Source organism: Cynocephalus volans, chromosome 8 (assembly GCF_027409185.1).
Source record: "Cynocephalus volans isolate mCynVol1 chromosome 8, mCynVol1.pri, whole genome shotgun sequence".
NCBI classification, from domain to species: Eukaryota; Metazoa; Chordata; class Mammalia; order Dermoptera; family Cynocephalidae; genus Cynocephalus; species Cynocephalus volans.
Window position 1 is genome coordinate 114,024,038 of NC_084467.1, and position 24,359 is coordinate 114,048,396.

At 44.0% G+C, this 24,359-nt stretch overlaps 1 protein-coding gene across 1 annotated transcript; it reads left to right on the plus strand.

The window, feature by feature from the left end:
- Positions 1 to 1,566: 1,566 nt before the first annotated feature.
- PRCC (proline rich mitotic checkpoint control factor) lies at positions 1,567 to 23,417 on the plus strand. The gene is made up of 7 exons (XM_063105466.1): positions 1,567 to 2,285; positions 12,335 to 12,382; positions 13,930 to 14,496; positions 17,026 to 17,121; positions 18,824 to 18,967; positions 21,017 to 21,082; positions 22,975 to 23,417. Exons 1-7 carry the CDS (start codon positions 1,818 to 1,820, stop codon positions 23,059 to 23,061), a joined length of 1,476 nt encoding a protein of 491 aa, XP_062961536.1. The 5' UTR covers positions 1,567 to 1,817; the 3' UTR covers positions 23,062 to 23,417.
- The last annotated feature ends 942 nt before the right edge of the window (positions 23,418 to 24,359 follow it).

The window sequence follows — 24,359 nt, forward strand, 5'->3', positions numbered from 1 at the left end:
TGGAGAGGGTAAGGAGGAGGGGCCTCATATCAGGTTTGTCTGACAGAAGAGTCAACCTTGGGCTTTTTACTGTCCCATTGTTGTCATCAGCATTGTCCCCCTCATCATCCTTTCCATCTTCCTCTTACAGCCTTCTCTCAAAACCTCAATAGCATTTTCCCAGTCTGAGCTCAATAGAATTATCTGCTCTCTGGGAGCAGGGAGGTGGCACCTACACAGAGGTGGATTGATGTGTAAAGGACACACACAAACAAGGCTGACAAGTAGAGGGCACTCAGTCACAGGCAGACAGGAAGGGGCAAATATGGATAAACAAGAAAAGGACATAAAATCACAGGCAGAGGGCCGGCCCGTGGCTCACTCGGGAGAGTGTGGTGCTGATAACACCAAGGCCCCGGGTTCGGATCCCATATACGGATGGCCGGTTCGCTCACTGGCTGAGCGTGGTGCTGCCAACACCAAGTCAAGGGTTAAGATCCCCTTACCGGTCATCTTTAAAAAAAAAAAAAAAAAAAAAAAAATCACAGGCAGACAGGGAAGGACAAGTGCAGAGCATATCATTACAGGCGGACATAAATGAGCGAGAAAAGGACACCCCAAAACATGGATAGACATGAAGGGCACTCACAGAGACAGATGTAACAAGGTCACACACAAAGCCACAACAAACAGCACGTACAGACATAAAGGGATGCAAAGGACACCTGCAGATGGATAGGTGGGGGGCACAGGTAGGTAGGGATGGACTCAGGTGATTCCTCAGAATTGTGAAGGGGCAGAGCCGTAGCCCACCCCTTTACTCCACTGAGCTGAGGAGAGGGGATTAACCCCAAGTACCCGGCTCTGGCTTCCAGGGCCCTGCCCATCTTTCTGTCTCACTGGTTGTTGCCGAGGAAGGCCAGACCCCTGGTTGCAGGGTGAGCTGCCTTCCCGGACGTGCACCCTGGTCATGGCAAGAGAGATCACCTCCTCCCTCTTAGTTCACATTTATTTCAACTCTCAGATGTTTATTATTAGTCCTGTAGCCTCACTTCTTTCTGGCTTGTAGCCCAATTTCGTGTAAGCCTCTCAGGGCCGTCCCTTTTTGGGGCGTTTCATTTTAACTCCCAGTCCCGGCCGACTAGAGAGCTTCGTCAGTTCATTTACAAATCACTTCCCCTTTAAGCTTTTTTCCCCCAATCCGCCACCTTCCCAGACGCCCCGTGATTCCCGACAATACTTGCGGTTTCTAAGAGCACCACATCTCCCATAAATCGTAGCGCCCAAGGGACTACTCCAGGAACTTCAAGTACCGAAATGCTCTCCTACCCGACACGTGATTACCGCGGTGACCAATGGGGCTTGTAGTCACTTAGTAATCGTCAGGCGACCAAAAAAACTACTCGTCCCAGGAGTCCGTGCGTCAGAGGCGGGTTTCCCTCCTGTCTTTCTGCGCTCCCCTTAATTCTTCCTCGGACTCTAACTCCCGCCGTGCCTTGCGCTAAGATCCCTGCGGCTGAGAATGAGGCTGTGCCCAAAGTGTTCTCTGGGTGTTGTAGTTCCTATGTTGGTGAAGCGAGGGGGAGGCGGAGTGACTCGGCGGCCATTAGCTGTGTGTAGTTGCCCGGGACTAGGAGCTTAAGTGAAGAGGGAAGCCTTATTCGGGGGAAATCAACTGTGGCTATGGACTGCTGCCGGGGATATCCCTAGAGTACGGAGCAGGCGGGCTTTTCGATTCCCCGCCCAGCTAAGTGGCGGGACCTACTAGGCCTCTGGGCATCCCCGGTCTCAAGTAGGCCTCGTCTGCCGGCAAGGGCGCTCCAAAGGCGGGAGGCGCCATGTCGCTGGTTGCTTACGCCAGCAGCGATGAGAGTGAGCCAGATGAGGCTGAGCCGGAGCCAGAGGAAGAGGAGGCGGCGGCCCCTACATCTGGGCCTACTTTAGGGGGCTTGTTCGCTTCTCTTCCCGCACCCAAGGGTCCGGCTTTGCTGCCTCCACCCCCCCAGATGCTGGCTCCAGCCTTTCCCCCGCCGCTGTTGCTGCCCCCACCCACTGGAGACCCTAGGCTTCAGCCTCCTCCCCCCTTGCCCTTTGGCCTGGGAGGCTTCCCCCCACCTCCAGGCGTGAGCCCGGCTGAAGCGGCAGGAGTTGGGGAGGGGCTGGGATTGGGGCTGTCCTCGCCCCGAGGCCCTGGCCTCAATCTGCCCCCCTCCGTCGGCGGTGCCGGGCCCTCCCTGGGGCTTCCCAAGCCAAAGAAGAGAAAAGAGCCCGTGAAGATCGCGGCGCCTGAGCTGCATAAGGGAGATGTGAGTATTCGGGGAGGTCACCCCCAAGCTGTCCGTCGGATTTGGGCTCAGCTGTAGGAGGGACTTGTGGAGATTACGGAACTCCTTAAACGCATTTGTTGATTCAGGGCTACTGAAATCCTCTTATGGTGTGATTAATTGACATGAAGTTTATCAACCTTGGGGAGCTGGGTATTTGTCAATGCGAGTTTCTCGAAGCTGGGCTCTCCTGCAGAAGGGCCACATACCATCATCACCTGGCACCGACAGCCTCAGGCCTAGGGGACACTTGGTTCCGCTCCTCCTCTGCACATCTTCACCTCAGGCTGGCTTTTTCCCGCCTCTTCCTATAATGAGAACAGGGTGAAACCTGTCACCTGAAGAAATGACAGGTGAACCCTTGCTGAACATTTGGAACCAACCTTTTCCTTTGCCTGGAGGAAAAGGATGGGAATCTTGGGTTCCATTTTGAGGGGAGTTAGAGAAGAAATTGAATATTTGTTGAGTGTAGATCATTTGCCAGGCATTGGTCCTTTCCTTCAGTTATTGCAGAACTCAGAGAGAGAACATCCTGTTTTTTACAGATGAGAAACAGGTGTCCAACATGCAAAATCTTACCTGATAAAGGGCAGAGTGAAGATGAAGATTAAGAGCTGGGTCTATCTCACACCTGTGCTTCAGTTTCACCATTTAGGTATTGTCAAGCCTAGGTGAATTAGGATGCTTGGGTATTATTTCTAGAAGAGGCAGCCAAGTTTATATTGTGTCTGTATGTTGGAGCAGAAAATACCACAAGGCCTCTTCTGGAGTGAGGGCTTTGGGGATAGAAAAGATATTTAAGCCTAGGGACAGGGGGTGATTTTGAGCTACCAGCAGTTCTTTCCTTTCTCTGCTCTTAGAAGTTGATTGGTCAGTCCCTGGCTTACCTTTTTTTTTCCCCCCAAAAGATGACCGGTAAGGGGATCCGAACCCTGACACGGTGTTGTCAGCACCAGGCTCTCCCAAGTGAGCCACAGGCCGGCCCTCACCTTTGATAACTTTCTGAGAAGTTTATTGCCCTTGCTTTTCTTCAGACTTTAAACTCTGCCTAGGGGCCATTTCCATTCTTTGCACTTGCTGTTCCTTCAGTTTCTTCCCCCAGATATCCTAATGTTCTCTCCCCCACCTCATTTAAATCTTGGTTTAAAAAGCGTGTTCTCTGTGAGGACCTCCCTCGCCTACCTGTTTAAATTGCAACCTCCTGTCACTTACTACTCCCTGTTCTCCTTTGCTTTATTTTTCTCCATAGCGCTTATCACCATCTAGCATACTGTAGAATTAGCCTCCCTCCTTTCACTAATATACAGACTTCATGAAGGCAGGGATTACTTTTTTTATTCACTATGTCCCTGGTGGTTAAAACAGTGCCTGGCACATACTGAGTCCTCCATAAATATTTTGAGTGAATGAACTCAAAGGAATACGGATTGTTCATGGAAGGAGTTTCCATAATCTCTCCCTATCTTGTTCCAGACTTTCTTCCATATCGTTTCCCCCTTCTTTCTCACCTGAATATGTCTTTTCTAAGTCTAGGATCCAAAAAAGAAAGCCTTTTATTGCTCCACTGAAACTTACGTTGGCCTTGATTTAACCTGGAAGAAAGAAAGATTCCTGAATGAGATGAAGAAAAATAGACTACATTGACAGTGGAAAGGCTCATTTCTAGCTCTGCAAAGGTAGCATCAGAAAAATTTGTTGGTAGGGCCGAACCCGTGGCTCACTCGGGAGAGTGTGGCGCTGGGAGCGCAGCTGCTCTGGGAACGCCGAGGCTGCAGGTTCGGATCCTATATAGGGATGACTGGTGCGCTCACTGGCTGAGCATGGTGCGGACGACACCAAGCCAAGGGTTCCGATCCCCTTACCGGTCACAAAAAAAAAAAAAAAAAAGAAAGAAAGAAAAAGAAAAGAAAGAAAAATTTGTTGGTAGAAGCTGTAGAATCTTCCATTTAGGTTGGCTGAAGTGGCAGAAAACTCTGAGAACTCCTAGCTCTTTTCCTACTTTGTAAATATAATTCACTAAATTTCTTTCTTTCTTTCTCTTTTTTTTTGTTCCTTCGAGCTGGAAACAATAATTCACTAAATTTCTGAGAAGACCAGTTATACGGCTAGTTAAAATAAAATAAAATCCTAGACCTTAGCTGATTCAGTTTCCCATTTTTGTTCTGTTCTACTTGGTATTTTTGTTCTTTGACCACGTAATTCCTGGGGAAAGGTAACCTAAGAATGTTCAAGATGCTTAGGTGAGAGTGACTTTCATCTTTAAAAGAGCTAAGCCCCTGTGGTTCTAAGCCCCATGTCTTGTACTTAGCCTCTCAGTACATGTTTGAAGGAATGAGTTAGGTTTCCTTAAATCATTTCCCTTTAGAGTTTGGTGCTGAAGTAGAAATAATTAACTCTGAACTTGTTTTCATTCATTCATTGTTGAGCTGCTTCTTTGTGCCTAGAGCTAAGAGTGCAGTACTGAACATAGTAGACTCTGCTCAAAAGGAGCTTATGGTCTACTGAGAGAGACAGAGAAGGGAATAGATTTTGGGTCAAGTCAGAGAAGAACCACAATAGAACTGGTGCCATGGGGGTGCTCCAAGCAGGCACTATTCCGGTCTCGGGAGGTTGGGGAGGCGTCTAGGAGGGGGAGATGTCTTAGCAGATATAAGACAGAATGATAAGAGGTAGCCAGAGAAAGGGGATTAGGGTGGGGAGGAGCATATCAAGGCAGAGAAACAATGTACAAAAGCCTGGAAGTGAGAGTGAGAGGAAATGCTTTGGAGGAACATTAGTTGAGTAAGAGTGGCTGGAGCACATGGAGGGTAGGTAGAGTGGTGAGAAATGGGGCTAGAGAGAGAGAGAGAGGCAGAGGCCAGATAGTAATGGGCCTTGGATGCTAAGGTCTTTCTACTTCATTCTGGGGTAGTGAAGAGCCCTTAAAGGCTGAGCAGGAATTCTCTGATCACAGAGTGGTGAGAGACTTAGAGGGAGCAAGACTGGCAGAGACACGATGTGGGAGATGCTGGTGGCCTGAATGAAGGAATAGATGGGGATGGAAAGAACTGGAGAACTGAGGTATATTTGGAAGGAAGAAGTGATAAGACCAGGAGCGGGAGATGTCCAAACAGAGGTAAGAGTGAAGTAGAGTATTCAAGGTTGACCCCACCCCCCTCAGCCTTTTGCCTCAGGCAGCTGAGAAGGTAGTGGTACCATTTACTTAGGGAATACAAGAGGCAGAGCAGATTAGGGATTAGATTTCATTGGTTGCAAGTGTCAGGCCAGCTCAAACTAGCTTAAATGGTAATACATTATAAATACATATACTGTAGTACCTCACAAAAGGCCTGGCATCAGGAACTGGAGATCTGTTGGGGATCCACACAGCTGCTCTTTGCACATTTGATTCATTCTTTCTCTGCAGACCAGTTCCCTCTGCTTCTTTGTTGCAGTGGAAGACAGCCATCCACATCTTCCTGGCTTTTATTTCCTTCCTTTTAGAGATCATCCCTAATTGAACTATAATCTTAGTCCCAGTTCTGGTTTTCCAGGAGAGTGAATTTGATTGATTTCGGTCATGTCATCCAATCATCTGCAGTCAGGGTAGTACCAGATTCTCCTTCCAGGTACATTCCAAAATCAAATTCAGTCAGCTTTTGATTCATATGAGGAATTAGGAATAATCCATAGACTGGATAATCATCTCCCTTTCCCTTCTTACCTTTCTTGTTCTGACCCAAGCTACGTTGGTTGATTTCATAGGCTCTGGAGATGCAGACTTCTGAAATTAGGATATGAGAAACAAAAATTAGAAGAGTAAGTCTGCTGTAAGAGTTTTATGTCATATAATGTGTATTCCAAAGCAAATAGAAATATTAGGGTTATCTGGATTACGATTACCACTACTTTCAGATTATTTACCCAGATACTGGAAAATTCAAAGCTCTCAGGTGGAGATTTCACTAATTTTTGTTAATTCTAGTAACCAAATAATTAAGAGTTAACCTGCAGTGGATTTAGGAAGGTTTAGTCCTAGACAAAAAGAGGAGGGGGGAGTGCACTAATATTTGCGGGGCACCTGCTTAATGTCTGACACTGTACTGGGCATTTACCCCTAGTTTACAGAGTAGGAAACAGGAATTTAGAGAACAGAGACAATTTACTTAAAATCATGTAGTTTGGGAGTAGCAGAAGTTGTATTTGAACCTAGGTGTGTCTATAGTAGTGCCTACTGAAAAGATAGGAGGAAGAGCTACGGGCAACCAGAAATCAGAAGGTGATACAAATGTGGAGTGCTAAAATGGGAGAGAAAATTATATCCTAACTGAAAGGCAGATGTAAGCAGAGGATACTTGAGACCAAAGAACAAAGAAAAGTTGGTGAATCTAGTTAATGTGAATAATAGTAGTAGTGATTAGAGTTTAGAGCCCTGTTGGTTGGGGGGAGTGCAGGGGTCTGTTCCTGGGCCCTTATTTTCTCCTTGGCTCTTTGCCCTGGCAGCTAGTGATTGCTTTTTGGAGAGGCAGTTTCTCTGAACCAGAGCCTGGAAAGATAAGAGGGAGGCTGCCATAGGGAATGAGGCTCTGATAGATTAGCAGATCCCGCTGGACCTGGCTTAATGGAAAATGTCTGTTTCCGTTCTTGCTCAGCAGTCTTGGGGTATGTGTGTCTTGTCACTTTTGGCAGTTGAAGCTAGAGATGACAGTGGTGGCCACTGAGGCCCAGGTTCTCATGAAGCCAAGAAGAAATACAATACTTTCTTCTTAAGAGAGGCAGTCTGTGCTTCCAAAACCCATGTGTGCCTGTTCTGGCCCAGCGCACACTCACTCAGCGTTGGGTGCTCGGATGTTTCTTGCATTGCTCTTCTGTCTTTCCATCTAATGGCACGGACCCACTCACATCGCTATTTGCTGGTCTTTAATACTCCCTAGGAGTTGACTCCACAACCTCCATTTAATATACTCCTGAGGAAAACAGTCTGGCAGTTCCTTAAAAAGTTACACACACAGAGAATTACTGTATGATTCACCAATTTTACTCCTAGGTGAAAATAATTGAAAGCAGGGACTCCAACAGGTACTTGTACACGAGTGTTCATAGCAGCACTACTACTAGTAGCCAACAGGAGCAATAACCCAAGTATCCATCAGCAGATAAATGGATAAACAAAATGTGGTATATATGTACGTTAGAATATTATTCAGCCTTAAAAAGGAAGGAAATCCTGATGCATGCTACAACATGGATAGAACTTGAAGACATTGTGCTAAGTAAGCTAGTCACAAAAGGACACATATTGTATGATTCCACTTACATGAGGTACCCACAATAGGCAGATTCATAGACACAGAAAGTAGAACAGAGGATACCAGGAGCTGGAGGGAATGGGGGATTATTGTTTAGTGGGTACACATTTTCTGTTTGGGATGATGAAAAAGTTCTGGAAATAGACAGTAGTGATGGTTGTACAACATTGTGAATGTACTTTTATTTTTTTGATGGCTGGCCAGTATGGGGATCTGAACCCTTGACCTTGGCGTTACCAACACCATACTCTAACCAACTGAGCTAACTAGTCAGGCCCCCCCTGCCTACCATTTTTAATAGGAAAAAAAGTTATACAAAATTTATTTAAGGTACACAGGGGAAAATCACAGGAGAGTGATTACCCGACTAGCCCAGTTCTTGATAGAAGTGGAATTGATTTCCTTTCAAATGCTCTAAGACAGCAGTATTCCCCCCAGGATCATTGGAGGATATACCACACATCCTTTAGCATTTGGAATACTCATTTCTCTGCTTTCTGGTACTCTAAACTGAAATTTATTTTCTTTTGTGAAATGTTCAGATAATTCCTTGCTGTCCTTTCCTTCTGTTACTTGTTAGTCTTCAGTCAGGCTCCCCCATTCCTAGAAAAGCTTTCAGTGGTATCTAAACCTCTTTCCATAGTGAACCATTGAGTTCTATGTTTCCAACCTCTTCTAGGATGAAGTTGGCTGAAGTTAGTGCAAAGGGCAAGCAATAGATCCTTGTTCTGTATGCCCACCCTTCCAGTCCCCCTCGGTTTCCTCTGTGGCTGTGGATAGGTTATTGAACATCTCTGAGCCCTGTTTGTCAACTTGGAGAGTTAAATACTTATTTCTACCTTTCCCTCAAACATAAGTAACCATGACTTAAGAAGGGTTTAGGGGCTCAGCATGTTTTTGAGGTTTTTATTTTATTGTTCTGTTCTAGGAGGCTGTCATTTACTGTATGTCATGAGATAATGTGTAACTGGGTTCAGTAGTTTAGTATAAGATGTTTAAAGAGACTCGAATGATTGTGAGTAGCCATAGCAGTCCTCTAAATCCATAAATAATAGGGTGTTCTAAAGTCTTTGTACAGGTTTTTTTGTGCTTTTAAACTGTAAAGCTAGGTTGTCAGTATAATGGAAACAATCTGTGACGTTTAAAAGAAATTGAATTTTCTTCCCACAGCTGATCTGGCCTTCAATTCTATTAACCGTAGGACAGGTTGCCTACACTCTCACAGTAGCCACTATTTGTTTGTTGCAGGATCTGAAAAATAAGCATACGTTTGTACAGTTTTATAAATGTAATTGTCTTAAATTTGATAAAATCTGTTTATTTTCAGATTGTTGCTATTGGACCCATTGCCTAAGTTGTTAAAGTTTAAACATGCCTGGGGACTCCATGAAAACCTTGTATACCCCATAGTAAGGTGGTTCTGTGTGGTCTGCTGGAAAGGAGATACATTTCAAGGTCAAAAGACAAAGGAGATGGTCAGGAACTCCTAAGAGGCAATGGGAGTTTGGAGCAGAGAGAAAAGGTAGAAAATGCTTAGGTGTTTAGAGCACCACCTCGTAATGCTAAGGTCAAAGGTTTGGATCCCTGTGCAGGACAGCTGCTAAATAAAAGCAAAAAAAAAACCCCAAAAACAACAAAGCAGAGGATGCTTAGTTGTTGGGTACATAAGGTTTTTTCTTGGTTGAGTTTGACATCTTGGCAAGCCAGAGAGATTAATAATCCTTGAAGTCCATTTAGAATTTTAGTTTGTACATACTTTCAAGACAGTAGCTCCTACAGTCTTTCCAACATTGTTGTGATAGGGGTAAGTATTATTTCCAGCTGAGTCTTGGGGAGGTTAAATAGCTGGATTACCCAGCCAGTGAGTGGCAGAGCTGAGACTTAAACCCATGTCGTGCTCTCTCATCTGTATTATGTGGGATCTAGTGTGTCTTGTCAGTGTGGGTCTCAGGCCTGGACAGACAGCTCAGCATGGGGTAGCTGCAAAAGCATGGAAGCCAGAACCAGTTCAGGCACTGGTTTCATAATGTCCTAGCCATTATTTAACCTCTCTGAACCTTACTTTCCTCACCTGTGAAATTGAGATAATAATGTCTACCTTGAAATGCTATTGTAAAGATTAAATGAAAAGTTGTGAGTAGATCGTCTGACACATAGTAGGTGTGGCTGCCTTTTCCTTTATCCTCTATATTTAGGTACCAAGACAGATTTCTCTTGTGGGTTTAAAAAAAAAATGAATTAAAAAACCCCAGTGTATATATATATTTGGCAGTAGTTAATTAAAATCAGTGTGTATTGACTACTGGGCGGCAATATTCAAGATATAGCCTTTACTATTAGAGCAAAAGGGAGAATAAACACATGAAAAAAATGTAAAATGTATAGAGCAAGCACAGATGAACCATCACAAAGTGTGATGATGTAGGGACACCGAGTGAAAAAGAGCAAGGTAAGATTTATCACAGAGACTTCTCAAGGGTTTTGTGTCAGGAAGTACAGAGTGCAGATTGACAAGAGAGTGAGAAGTGGTGATACAGGTACAGGGGTGGGAGTGACAAGGGGAAGGACTTATGTGAAAGAAAGTACAAATGCAGGAACAGCAGATTCTTTGAGGGGATTTTTAAAAAATATTTTATTGTAAATTGTCAATTTATAATTGTAGGTATTTATGGGGTATAAAGTGATGATATGATTTATGAATACAGTATGGAATAATTAAATCAAGCAATCCATCACCTCAAATGCTTATTTTTTTGTGGTGAGAACATTTGAAATTTACTCTTCTAGCAATTTTGAAATGTACAATACCCTGTTATTAACTATATTCACCAAGCTGTGCAGTAGATCTCAAGAGAAAAGCTTATTCCTCCTGTCTGAGATTTTGTATACTTTGACCAACATCTCTCCATTCCCCCCAACCCCTGGACTCTATAACCACCATTCTACTCTGCTTCTATGAGTTTGATTATTTAAGACTCCACATGTGAGAACATGTGGTATTTGTCTTTCTGTGCCTGGCTTATTTCACTTAACATAATGGTCTCCAGTTCCATCCATGTTGTTGTAAATGACAGAATTTCCTTCTTTTTTTTTTTCTTTGGTGGCTGACCAGTACGGGGATCCGGGATCTGAACAGTTGACCTTGGTGTTATAACACCACACTCTAACAAACTGAGCTAACCGGCCAGCCTCTCCTCCTTTTTTAAGGCTAAATAAATAGTATTCCATTGTGTACCTAGACCACATCTTCTTTATCCATTCATCAGTTGATGGACACTAAGGTTGATTCCATAACTTGGCTATTGTGAATAGTGCTGCAATGGACATGGGAGTGCAGACATCTCTGACAAACTAATTTCAAATCTTTTGGGTAAATACCGAGAAGTGGGATTGCTGGATCATAAGGTAATTTTATTTTTAGCTTTTAAAGGAACCTCTGTACAGTTTTCTTAATGGCTGTACTAATTGAGAGGATATTTGAACCACACTTGATGCTCTTATCTTTATTGCCTTTTATTACAGATATTTGAGTACTTGTCATTCTTACTGGATTGTAAGTTCTTTGAGGGCAGGTACTGTTTTCATGTCATGACATACACAGAAAATCTTTGAAGCATGCTAGGGTAGAGATGGTCCTGGTTGTACCTTTGGAGACTTGTGGCCAGGACTTTAGCTGCCCAAAGCCCTGCCTGGGATACCAGTTAGTACAGTGTCTTGCATATAGTAGGTTCTCAGTTATTATGATTGAAAGATCTTGAAGCAGACAAATTCAAAAAGGAACTTGTGAGATATGAGAGTCAGTTGAGAAAGACAGGCAGAGGTTTTGAGTTCTTATGGAATCTTGGAGAAGAATGGAATCTTAGATTCCTGCCTAATCACCTTTATTTACAGGTGCCCAAACCAAGGCCCTGGGAACAAGTGGGAAGCTTGGTGTGGGGAGTAATTTTTTAAAATAAAATGTTAAAGCTTGGTATTCATATGCCTTGCATCTTTTTTAGCCTTGAAGGTGCTGAGGAACTGGTATTGAGCTAAAAGTTTAGATATTTTTCAATGTGAAAGCTCGTCTTAGAAACAGTCCTGATGAGTCAGAGGGATAACACAGATGACCTCCTGTCTTGCCCTAAATCCTCACTGTCATCATTTGCCTACCCTGTTCCTGGACATGAACAGCTCTATTTGGCAGACCATAGATCATCCTTGGAGAGAAAATGGATTTCTCCAATGGCTTTGACCTTTAATGCTTAATAGAAGAGTAGTTAACACACCACTTAATCCCACTGGAGTTCCTTAGGCCTGTGGTTATGTAGTCTATATAAGTGGTTTTAAAAGTGAAGCTGAGATTGGGTGAGATTGTGGGCCAAATCCCATTCATCTTCGAGTGGACAGATTTATAGGAAGAAGAATGGGTATAGCTTTTTCTTCCCGCCAAGGACCATATGGTAGGAAATAGTCTCAACTTAACAGAATAGAAATTGACACCAAGAAGGCTGTGCAGCATGTCTGGGGGGTAGGGGAATGAGTGACCGAGGGAGGTCAAGGCTACCCCATTTTCTGAAGCTGTTTGAGATCAGGAAAGGAGCTCTGTTGTTTGGCTGGGCCTAGGGTGGATGTACCTCTGTCCAGAGGTGGGGCACAGACAAGATGATGGCATCTATTGTCCAATTCTTTGTATGTACTTTATTTAATGTGTTTCCTCCACTGTCCTAAAACAGTGAGGCCTTATTCCATTTCTTTTTCTCTTAGTCAGATTCTGAGGAAGATGAGCCCACAAAGAAGAAAATTGTCCTTCAGGTAAGCTTTGTGACAATAATATAAGCCATTTCTTCTCTTCCCATATTGTTTCCTGAAAGACAGGACTTACAATGCTTAGCAGTTTTCAAATCCAGTTTAGAGCAAACACAGGTATTTGAGGACTATTTAGGTTTTGTTTTTCTTTATAACTGCAGACCTTGTGCATCTCTACCCTCTCCTCACTGTTTCTTGGCTTTAGCACGATGGTGTTACCTTTCTTAGAGGACAGGCAGTGGTAGGGAATGAGTTGTAACTCAATTCAGTTCATTACATTTCAGGTAAAAGGATTATTTAGGCAGGGTACAATAAATGAATTGGTCAAAACGATGTTAGGGAGTATCTGTATTTTAAAATTGTCCATCTTCTCCCTGTTTCATTTTTAACTTGGAAAATAAACACTTAAATAGCACTTACTGTGTTCCAGGCACTATTCTAAGTACTTTATCAGCATTTAACTGATTTCATCCTTATAGTAGAGCCTAAGTCATAGTGTTATTATTGTCCCTATTTTACATATGAGGATACTGAACAGTTTGCCCAAGGTCAGACAGCTAGTCGGGGCAGAGCCGAGATTCAAACTCAGGCAGTCTGACTGTAGAGTCCAAGCTTTTAACTACTGTACTTGGCTGCTTCTCTGTAATCAAGACCAGAACTCCTCAACAAGACAGTGCTAGTAGATGACCTCCCTGCTGTTTGCTTCTGTTTCCTCTCATCTCAGTATCTTTATTTTGGCCCCCAGGAGTCTTCCTTTTCTCTCTGCAATTGGTAATTTGCACTCTGACTATGTCTCATTGAAAAGCAAAAGTGGTCCTGCCTTTATAAGGTGATTGTCTGGTGATTTATGTATATGACACAGCGACCTTCTTCCATTCTCCTTTTTCCAGTTGGTACTTCTCTTGGCCCTACAGTCATCTAAGAGATTCTTATGAGTAATAGAATGGATGGGCTATGCCAATTAGCTTACAAATTGATAAATTAAATGCTTGACTTTGGCATTAATTAGCTAATATACCACATCTATAGGTCTTTCCTTGGGCAGGGGAGGAGACTTTTGGCAACATATATGAATGTCTCTTTTGGACAGAGCCTTGTTCTTGACTTTGGGTAGCAATCCAAAGGAAGGAGAGGGTTCCCATGTTAAGAGGTCCCTTTAGGACAGGGAGAGAAGTCGAGTGATTAGCTGGAGAGACCTGGGTTTTCAGGGAGGAAGGATGATATGAGATTAATAAGAGCATCATATTTACCAAAGACACAGGGTTGGGGAAGTCTCTGTGGCAAAGGACAGTGGAGCTGGGTTGGGGTAGAGCCAAGGGGAAGAAGGATAACATCTCACTTTGGGAGAAGCAGCCAGCAGAAGGACCTGAGGTAGGAGGAGTCAAGCCCAGATTGGATGACCTGAGTGGATGAAGGTAGGAAGGAAACAAGGGCTGGTAATATTGTAGGTTACAGCACATATCTGTAATTATTGCTTTTGGTGTCACTAGTACATAACATAAAGTCTCACTTCTCATCTTTCTTCTCTCCTACCCCAAACCTGGGCTCACCAGGGATCCGGCGAGGGCACTGGTTTGTCTGCCTTGCTTCCCCAACCTAAAAACCTGACTGTGAAAGAGACTAACAGGTTGCTCCTGCCCCATGCCTTCTCTCGGAAACCCTCGGATGGTTCTTCTGATACTAAGTCCTCCAGACTGGCTTCTAAGACCAAGCCTTCCTCTCTTGCCTCTGTTGTGGGCACCACAACCACCACTCCATCACCCTCCGCCATCAAGGCTGCTGCCAAGAGTGCTGCTCTGCAGGTGACGAAGCAGATCACACAGGAGGAGGACGACAGTGATGAGGAAGTAGCCCCTGAAAACTTTTTCTCCCTTCCTGACAAGGCTGAGCCACCTGGAGTTGAGCCATACCCTTACCCCATCCCCACTGTCCCTGAGGAGCTGCCTCCAGGCACAGAACCAGAGCCGGCTTTCCAGGACGATGCTGCCAATGCCCCCCTTGAATTCAAGATGGCAGCAGGCTCAAGTGGGGCCCCTTGGATGCCTAAACCTGGGGACGAGTACAGCTACAATCAGTTTTCCACATATGGCGATGCTAATGCCGCTGGTGCTTATTATCAGGTGGGTAGGAGGCACAGAGGGCAGGTCAGAGACTGGTGGAGCATGACAGTCAGGGAGAGTTTTGAGCCAGCAGTACAGCTGAATTAACCTTCTGGTGTCTTGATCTTCCTAAACCTGTCAGTCCTTAAGCCATACTACCTTCATTCTGAACCATATTGATCTAAATTGCCCAAGTCTTGAAGTCTGACATGGTGAACGATATATTTGACATATTCTGAAAATCTTACTGTGGGAGCTGGTGAGAGGTAGAGGGAGAAGGCAGGAGGAGGAGTGGTCTGTAATTTTAGAGATACAAGATAGCCTCTTGAAATGTAGATGATGAGGATAAGGGAACTATGGCATAGACTTCTAGAAAGCAGTTAGTCTAAGAGTTTCTGCAGGTGGGAGTTTTGAGAAAATAGGAAGAGAGAGGTGGGGCTGAAGAGGTAAGGAGGGAATGTGGAGAGTTGAATGCAAAAAGGGAATAGAAAGAATGAGGGGCCATGAATGAGTCAGGTGAAGTTGAAAGTGCTGAGGCAAGTTTCTTGAGAGAAGACCTGGGGACCATAGTTTGGGCAGTGACACAGAGTGGGTCCTGAGGGTGGTTTGGGGTTTGAATTCCAAGCTGTGTGACTTTGGGGAAAGTCCTTAACTGCCTCTCTAAGTCTCAGATTCCTTAGCTATAAAATGGTATGTTATAGCAACCTCATAGGGTTGCTAGGAGAATTACAGTAGCTTGGCATGGTGGTGCCTGGAACATAGTAAATGCTCAATAAATGATTGTTACAACTATTTTAAAATTTTTTATTTCATCTCATGTTCTTTTTTGTTGTTGTTGTTTTTTAGTTTTTATAACTATTTTTATCCACATGTTTTATTCATATGTTATTTGGGAGAGATATTTAGATTCGTTCTCCTTGGCCCAGAGAGTGAGTGTATAGGATGCTGGGTTGTAAGTAGGTTTAAGAAAGAATTTCCCAGCAGTCAGAGCTTCTATAGGAGAGGGCTTCTAGGAACCTGAGGACTCAGTACTGGTGGTGGTAGCTGAGCAGAGGCAGCTGGCCGGCCCTATGACTGGGCAGCTGCAGAAAGTTTTACTGCTAGCCGGGGATGGTTGGAAAATTTAAGTCCCCTTCAACCACTGGGATTCTCTGAATGGTTAGTATTACTCTTATTTTCAGTCTGGGCATGGGTAGGAGGGGCTTTGAGGGGACCCTGTTTTGACCAACAACTTGGAAAACAATTGTTTATTAAATCTTTGCTGTTGAAGCTTGTTATATCCTGTAGGCCGATCAGAGACAGTATGTCTACCCTCAAAGTTGTTAGAAGGAAGGAGAAAGATAATAAGATTGTTTTTAATCTCTTTACTTTTTTATTCCACCCCACCCCCCCTTTTTTTGGCAGCTGGCCAGTATAGGGAATGGAACCCTTGACCTTGGTGTTACAAGGCTGCACTCTAACCAACTGAGCTAACCGGCCAACGTGTTTTTACCTCGTTAGCCAAAAAAAAAAAAAGATGCTGTTTAAATCTAAACCACTGGTTTACATCCAGCAAATGAATAACAAATTGGAATTCTGTATGCAGTTATAAACATCATGTGGCAGTCTATGCAAATTAAAGCACTTTAAATACACTAGAGGATCCTGAAATATAAATGTATCTTATTGTGAATACTGTTACAGAAAAATCCATACTCTAATTGCTCTGGATTTTTGTATATTATTTTTATGTGGTGAATGTCAAAACTATTTTCCATTAGCTCATTATAAAATTAATGTTCTTAGAGGGGCATTTCTTGGTATTTTGGGCAAAGATGTAAGAGTTGGGAGAAAGTATAGGCAAGGAGGAAATGGTTTCTTGGCGCTGTGGCTGCCTGACTTGGCCACAGCAGGGGCCTTGCCCTTGCCTTCACCCCTTCTTCCTCTAGGGTCTGCAGCAGCATCTGGGCAGCTCACCTCTAAGGGGAGTCATCAGATTCCTGAACTAAAACTCTGGTAACACAAACCTGGATTGTTTTTGGCTTTGTAAATTCCATAATACCCTAATAGTGGTTTATTTCATATTAGATATCCAACCTCCCCATGCCTTATAGCCTCCTTGTGTCCAGAGGGCCCAAATAGGATAAGGAGCAGGAATGACGTGCCTCACACCTTCTTATTCCTGCTCATATTGTAGCTCATTGGGGTCTTATGAGCAGGAGGAGCAGGGCTGAGCACATGGTAGAGGTAAGGGGTGGGAGAGGCTGCTGGGAAGCAGCTGAGGGAACAGGGTATAGATTGATGCAGGAGAGAATGTCTTTATTCCATTTTACCCTGAAAAAATATGCATCTATCTGGATAGTGCACACCAGAAAAGCTGCAGGAATTGTTCTTGAGTATAGGGTAGGTCCTTAGGGTCTGTGCCTTTAACTGGTCCATTTGAGGGGCTATAATGTGGGCATCTCACCACTGCCTCTTTGATAAGGGTTTTCTCTGTTTCTGGGCAGTCTGGTTGTCCCCTCTTCACTGTGTTCTCAGTTGGTGTGTGTTTTTTTTCTTCTTTGGCTGCAGGATTATTACAGTGGTGGCTACTATCCTGCACAGGACCCGGCCCTGGTTCCCCCACAGGAAATTGCTCCAGATGCCTCCTTCATTGATGATGAAGCAGTAAGTTAACAAAGCACAAGTGACCTTCTTTGACCCATGGACTCCAGGTTACAAATCTGAAGCTAAAGGAAATTAAAAAAAAAAAAAAATGTATCAGTTAGGATTAGGTTTGGCAACATGTAACTGAGAAACTTCAAATAATAGTGGCTTATATAAGGGAAGTTAATTTTTTCCTCATAAAAGAAGGCTAGAGATAGGCCATGGGTGGTGTGGCAGCTCCACGAAGTTGTCAGGGTTTCAGTCCCCTTCTGATCATTGCTTTGCCATCCCTTTGCTATGGCCTTTATCCTTATGGTCCATGATAGCAGCTAAAGCTATAGCCATCACATCTGCACTGGAGATGCAGCAGAGTGGAGAAAGAAAGGGGAGGGACACTTTCCCTCCCTTTTCAGGAGGCTTCCTGAAAGTTCCTCAGTGCATTTCTACTTCTCTCTCACTGACTAGAGTCTGCTCACATGGCCATATCTGGTTGCATGGGGGCCTAGGAAAGTAGTCTTTTAGTTGGGTGGTAATATGCCTCACTAAAATTTTTGTATTATTCACACTAAAGAAGAAGGGGAGAATAGATTTTGGGAGGCTACCAGCAGTTATGTTAAATAATCTCTGTTTCGTGTAACTGTATCCCCCTGCTGCTGATCTTCTCCTGAACCTCAGCACAAGGGAAGGTAAAAACACCATGTTCTGCAGCTAACAGGCCCACATTCAGGATATAAAGTTCTGTCCCGTTTATAGGGAAGTCACAGCCTATTAGGAGGGAGTTGGAGAAATAGGGGGTACCACCCAGCACGGAGGTTCTTATAAAAACTAATTCTTCTAACTTTTTCCCAGAAAGGTGTCTATCCTTTGCATACTTCCACTTGTGGTTGATATTGTGTGTGCATCCACTCCTCTATGTATATCCTTCTTGGCAAGTTCATTAGTTGGATCCTTTTGGTCCTAAGCCCAGGAGACAGCTGAGAACTCATTCAATGGCAAAAGTCAGTTTCTTGTAGGTAGAGTGAACCTAAGAGGCTTCACTAATGTTCAGGCCAGGTCCTGGGTCTTACTGAAGTTTCTGATGAGTGTTTTTAAATTCTACTTCATTTTACTCACACTCCCTTCCAGGCATATCTCTGGATGACTTGTGTGATCTGCATTTTTTTGAGGAGGAGGAGGTGGAGGATGAAGAGGAGGAGGAAAGAGTAGCAGTCTGCTAGGAAATTTGCTGGGCCTTTTTTTTTTTTTTTTGAGGCTTCCTCTGTACCTAGCTCTATATTCTCCACTCTGTTGAGGAGTCTGCTGATTTGATGATACCAAACCAATGAGAAGGAACAGAGATGAGAAAAACTGATTTTTAGAGGAGAAATCCTGGAATTTTTTTTAACCCTGAATTCTTAATTTGAAACTTGTATGCAATCCTTTTAGGCAGATACAATTTATATATAATTTGAGCACAAATTCATAACACTGGTTCTCTGTATTCACTCATGTTTGGGGATACTTCTTGGCTTCCCTTTTCCTGGGTTCAGGAGACCTTCTGAGAAGGCATCAAAAAAAGCTTGGTAGATGGCAGGATGAAACAACATATTGCACAGAGGCGATTTGAAGGGTGTAATGGGATTGGTGATGCACAAAATCATTCCATAAACTTTGGATCCTTAGCAACATCTCCTGATCCCCTCACCCAAATTCCCTACTACTGTATTTTTTTTTTCTTTTCCAGTTTAAGCGGCTGCAGGGCAAGAGGAACCGAGGGAGGGAGGAAATCAACTTTGTGGAGATCAAAGGTGATGACCAACTCAGTGGGGCCCAGCAGTGGATGACCAAGTCATTGACAGAAGAGAAAACCATGAAGTCGTTCAGCAAAGTAAGTGGGAAAGGTCTATTGGGTGGCCAACTTAGAAAGCCTCAAAGCAAGATATTGTCCTACTCGCTGTCTTGACCCTTCACCCCATTGGTATTGTCACAACATCTTTAGCAAACATATGTTGCCTGTGGTACTGGAGTACTCACCAAACCTCATAGATATAGCTCCTGTCTTCCAGAACATTGCAGCACTGCTCTCCAGCTGGATGGGGGAGACTGGGTGTTGATTTTGAATGGCTCGAGTAGTTTCCTAGCCTGCGGGTGTGAAGGTCTCTGATGTGTTGTGGCTCTTTCCCCTGGCTGGACAGAATCCACAGCTGTTCAACAATTATATCACTCTCTTCATCCTGTTAAGCTGGGACCTGGCTCAGCACATTTTTTGAGGTGTGGGCACAACAGAGCCTCGAAGTCCTGGGTTTGCTAGATTCTGAGCACGCAACTCGTTCTCTCCCCTTTCTCTCCATTATTTGTTATAGCCAGCTGTGGTCTTTTCAAATGCGTCTATTCCTCACATTTCCCGTACCACACTCCTACTTTCTCTGTGCTAGTTTTTTCTTCAGTCAGTATGATAAACATCTCTTCACCTAGTAGCTGAATACAGCAAATGTGGACATTTATGAGCCTGCCACAGGGGGTGAATATGGGGAAGCCCTGGATTTGAGCCCAGTGTCAGCAAGGCCAAGGTCGAGGATTTTATTCCCTTTTCCTTCCCCCTCATTTGCTTTGCTTTGTTCTGTGGCCACAGATGGCCATTCGAGCCCCAGCCGTTTGTTTTAACTGAATGCTGGCGGTCATACAGGACAGAGCAAAGGATTGTGGTTAGATCAGCATAGATCCATCACTGTTTACTGGAAAAACCACTTAGGAGAACATGCTCTACTAACTGTGGGTTGAGAAGCATCATCACATAGTAATAGCTAGTGTTGTTAGTGCTCACCACGGGCCAGGAATGGAGCTGGATGTTTTATGTGTGTCATCTCTAACTGTCATATTAAATAGCAGCAAGGAATTAGAATTTGCTATTTCCCCAGCTCCAAGTTTTCTTCCCACCATCTCACTGTACTGAACTAGATTTTTTTAAAAAGAAGATATGGTTCTTGTCCTTGAGGAGTTGACAGCGTAGTTGGGAAGAGATTTAAGGACACTTGAGCGTAAGTGATTACAGTGCAAATTGATTACATAAGTGCTGAGGAGACTCTGGAGAGGAGTTTTGGGAGTTGGGTGGGGCTGATTAGGAAGCTTCTAGTCTGAGAACTCTGGCAGAGGATAGGAAAACCACAGAATGAAAGCCCAGACCAATATAGACTTTGACAGTAAATCATTTGCATCAAAGTTTGGTTAGGGGTTCAGTGCAGTTACGGGTGGAGGCTGGAAGATTGGAGAGAGGTGGAGTGATTATGAAATTTCTAATTCCAGGGAAGCTGTTGGCACTTACTAGAATGGGGGAGGCAGGGTTTCAGCCAAATGTGATTGATGGGAGAGAGCTTGGTAAGCAGTAGGTAGGAGACAGGCTAGACATCTGGCCTGACTGGGGAGAAGGGGACAGAGATGGAGTGGGCTTAAGGGGGAGATGGGCACAGGGATTGTGAGAGGGCCTGGAGGGAGAGCAGAAGATCACCTGTGCCCTGGCATTTAAGCTGTTTGAGACTGACTGCAGGCAATAAAACTAGTCTCACTATAGACAGAGCCCCATGCTTGGTCCTAGGGGTGGGGTGGGAATGCCAAAGAAACGGAAGACAGTCCTGACCTCAAAAGTATTTCCACTCTAATGGGGTTATTAGCAGGCTATTTCAGGCAAGTATTCTGAGCTTGTTTTTTTTGCATAATGGCTTTAATAAAAATAACTTTTTTCATACTAAAGCAAGGCCTTAAAAAAACCTTTTTAAAGTTTAAGTGTATAGGCATAAAAACAGCTCCAAGCTGACTTTGCTGTCCCAGGATTTGGGCTGTGTGATTGGTTTCTCAGTTTCCAACCTTGTACTGTCTGGGCACATGAGAAACTTCTGCTTTTCTTACTATGGGTTAATAAATGTGTTTTCTTCCCTCGCAGAAGAAAGGTGAGCAGCCAACAGGCCAGCAGCGGCGGAAACACCAGATCACATATCTGATTCATCAGGTGAGAGGAGTGAGGGTCCTGTCTCAGATCCCTGTAAACCTGGGAATTTGAAGGTGAAATCTGGGCTAGAGGCCCAGGTGCCAGGGACCAGCTTCCAGCAGGCATTCTCCTCTGTTCTGTGTATGGCCACTAGGTGGGGGATGAGTTCTTCAGAATTCTCTACCTCACTCTCACTGCAGATAAGACTTAGGTACATTATAACACCAAGGTCACAGGTTCAGATCCCTGTATCAACCAGCTGCCAATAAATAAATAAATAAATAAATAAATAAAATGAATACAGGTGCTTAGAATAAACTCTGTAAGTGAAAATTCAGATATTCAAAACATAATTTAACAGGAGAGTGAAATGGTTTATTATAGGGTTCTTTTAAATAGAAAATTTAAGAGCTGGCCTGTGGCTCACTTGGGAGAGTGTGGTGCTGATAACACCAAGGCCACGGGTTCAGATCCCTATATAGGGATGGCTGGTTAGCTCACTTGGGAGAGCGTGGTGCTGACAACACCAAGTCAAGGGTTAAGATCCCCTTACCGATCATCTTTAAAAAAAAAAAAAACAAATTTATCTCGTAATTTAAAAAACTAAAGAAAAAGTTGATTCACCAGTTTAGCACAACATCCACCTGATGAGGAGGTTGTTTTTGTATTCATCACTTATATGGCAGGGAACATTGACACAAATAATTCAGAATTACAGATAATCCAAAAATGTCTTTCGGAATTAGAGTATGTCTTAGAATTTATTTGATATGACAGGGCAGCTTTCAAATACTCATTTAATCATTAAAGAAACATCTTTTGAGACCTACTGTCCTAAATGCTGTCAAAGATATAGACATGAATAAGACCCTTTTCTGGTACAGGGATCCAAACCCTTGACCTTGGTGTTAGACCACTGTGCTCTAACCAACTGAGCTAACCACCCAGCCCCTGGGAAGCATACATGTTGATGGATGATTTCAATGGCAAATCTTTTTTTTTCTTTGCAGCTGGCGGGTACAGGGATCGAACCCTGGACCATGTTGTTATCAGCACCATGCTTTAACCAACTGAGCTCACCGGCCAGCCTTCAATGGCAAATCTTGCTTTCATTGTCCTTTTCATATTTTCACCTTCCTTTTCAGGAACTCCTTTGTACTCTTTCCATTTGTACTCTTTTCCTACGTTCTGATTTATAGAGAAAAAGAATTTGAGGGTAGGGTCTGTTTGAAACACAAACTCTTATTGCCTCCCTAATTCCAGGAGAAATGAGCAGGCATCAGAGCCCAGTTTCTAAGGTGGTACTTGTACATTCACAGAATGCAGTATAGAGCCAGGTGTTTTCAAGATCAGAAGAGAGAAGTTATTATTCTAGTACCCTTCAGTTTTTTACAGCTTCAATCATTACTTTAAAATGGTGTGAGTTTCTGGGGTACCACATATACTATATTCAACACAACAACCAAACTGCATCTCCAGACTAAGGTCTTGTTTGTTGATTGGTGTCCTCTTTTGACCTGTCCAAGCCTTTGAAGCTGGCCTTGCCCACAGCTGTTTGGGTATCGAAAGCAGTTGATTTGTCTTCCTTTTGGGTGCCAAATTCTAGTTTTCATTTGTCCATTTCTCACTTAAGTGTTTCACTTTGAATTCTACCAGAGGAAGCACCAGAATTCTTGAGTCTTTACTCTGCTTAAACTTTGTTAGCTCCCCAAAGAGATGATTTTTCTTTTCTTCCTTGGGGTCGTTGTCTTCTACTTGGATAAGAGAAAATTCAGTCTTTCAAGGGATTTGCTATTTCCCCATAATTATTATGATGGGAGAAAGATTTTAAATTGGGAAGCTCACAGAGGTAAGTGGAAAATGGCTCTCAGAATTCCAGTTTGACTCTCCCAACCCCTTCTTCCTCCCCATAGGCTAAGGAGCGAGAACTGGAACTGAAGAACACCTGGTCAGAGAACAAGCTTAGCCGCCGTCAGACCCAAGCCAAATATGGATTCTAGGGCCCTGGAACTGATTGCTCCCAGGATCTCCTGCCAGCCCAGCTGGCTTGGCCCCCAGCTTCACTTCTGGGACCCCAGCTGCTCCAAGCCCAGGATCTCTTTCCCTGAGGACCCAGCCCTCGCCTGTGCGAGAATGAACATATTTGATAGATTTTTCTTAACAAAAGTTAGAAAATTCAGCTCCTTTCTGTCTTGGAGCTAGCAAAGACTTGAGTGATGCCTCAGAAGGGGCTGTAAGTTCTTGGATGGGAGTTTTGCTCCCTGTCTGGTGTGATGAAATGTTGACACCTCCTGTCCCCCCACCTTTTTTTTTTTAAACCAGGAATATCTGTTGAAATAAAACATTCAGTCTGACAGATGCTACCTGCCCTGTCTCTGGACCTGTGTTTACCTTGTGTAAAGCACTCTCCAAACCATCTTGAGCTGCCTGGATGATTGCTTTGCTTTTTCTCCCTACCTACCACCTAAACTGGGTTCGTAGCCATTGAAGACCTTAGAAATTGTATGCACAATTTTATACAGGGAAGGATGATTTTCAAAGGGACCTGTGATCCCAGATATGGAAAGTATTGCTGACCTCAATATCTCGAGACTGGGGGAAGTCAGGAGTTTCTATGGCATGAAAGAGTTAGACATAAAATCACGTCCAAGAGGAGGTAAAGTGATGAAATGCCTGTCCCTAAAGATGATTCAAATTTACACTGGTAGTCATTGGTCTGGACTGGTTTGGAAGATTTGCATAGAGCTTGGGGGCTAGACAGAGATCTTTGGAAACTTCCAAATCCCAAGCATTTGTTGGGAAAGGGAAGTGGTAGGGTCTATAGTCTCCAGTTAGCTGTAGGGCACAGTGATGCCCAGAAGCAACAAGACAGATGGCACGATTCTTTCCTCTCAGGGCAAGGTTCAAGTAGGGATGATCACAAAAACAGTGTGCCAACCATACTGCAAACCACCACTGAGAAATATTGCTAAGGATACCAGGACTCCAACAGGGCTTAGCTGCTGGGTTTCCTGCAGGAAAGGAGTGTTGAGAAACTTGGGGCCGGCCCGTGGCTCACTTGGGAGAGTGTGGTGCTGATAACACCAAGGCCACGGGTTCGGATCCCATATAGGGATGGCCGGTTGGCTCAATGGGTGAGCGTGGTGCTGACAACACCAAGTCAAGGGTTAAGATCTCCTTACTGGTCATCTTTAAAAAAAAAAAAAAAAAACCTCCTACAAGAGAGCCCTTGGATGCCAGGTGAAGGAGCCATTGACCGGACATAGATGCGTGAATCCACTGTTGCAGGGAAACACTG

Coding starts and splice junctions, on each gene's coding strand:
- PRCC (XM_063105466.1), top strand. CDS start 1,818: ATGTCGCTGGTTGCTTACGCCAGCAGCGATGAGAGTGAGCCAGATGAG. Junction 17,122..18,823: donor CCTTCATTGATGATGAAGCA/GTAAGTTAACAA, acceptor TTTCTTTTCCAG/TTTAAGCGGCTGCAGGGCAA. Junction 18,968..21,016: donor CCATGAAGTCGTTCAGCAAA/GTAAGTGGGAAA, acceptor CTTCCCTCGCAG/AAGAAAGGTGAGCAGCCAAC.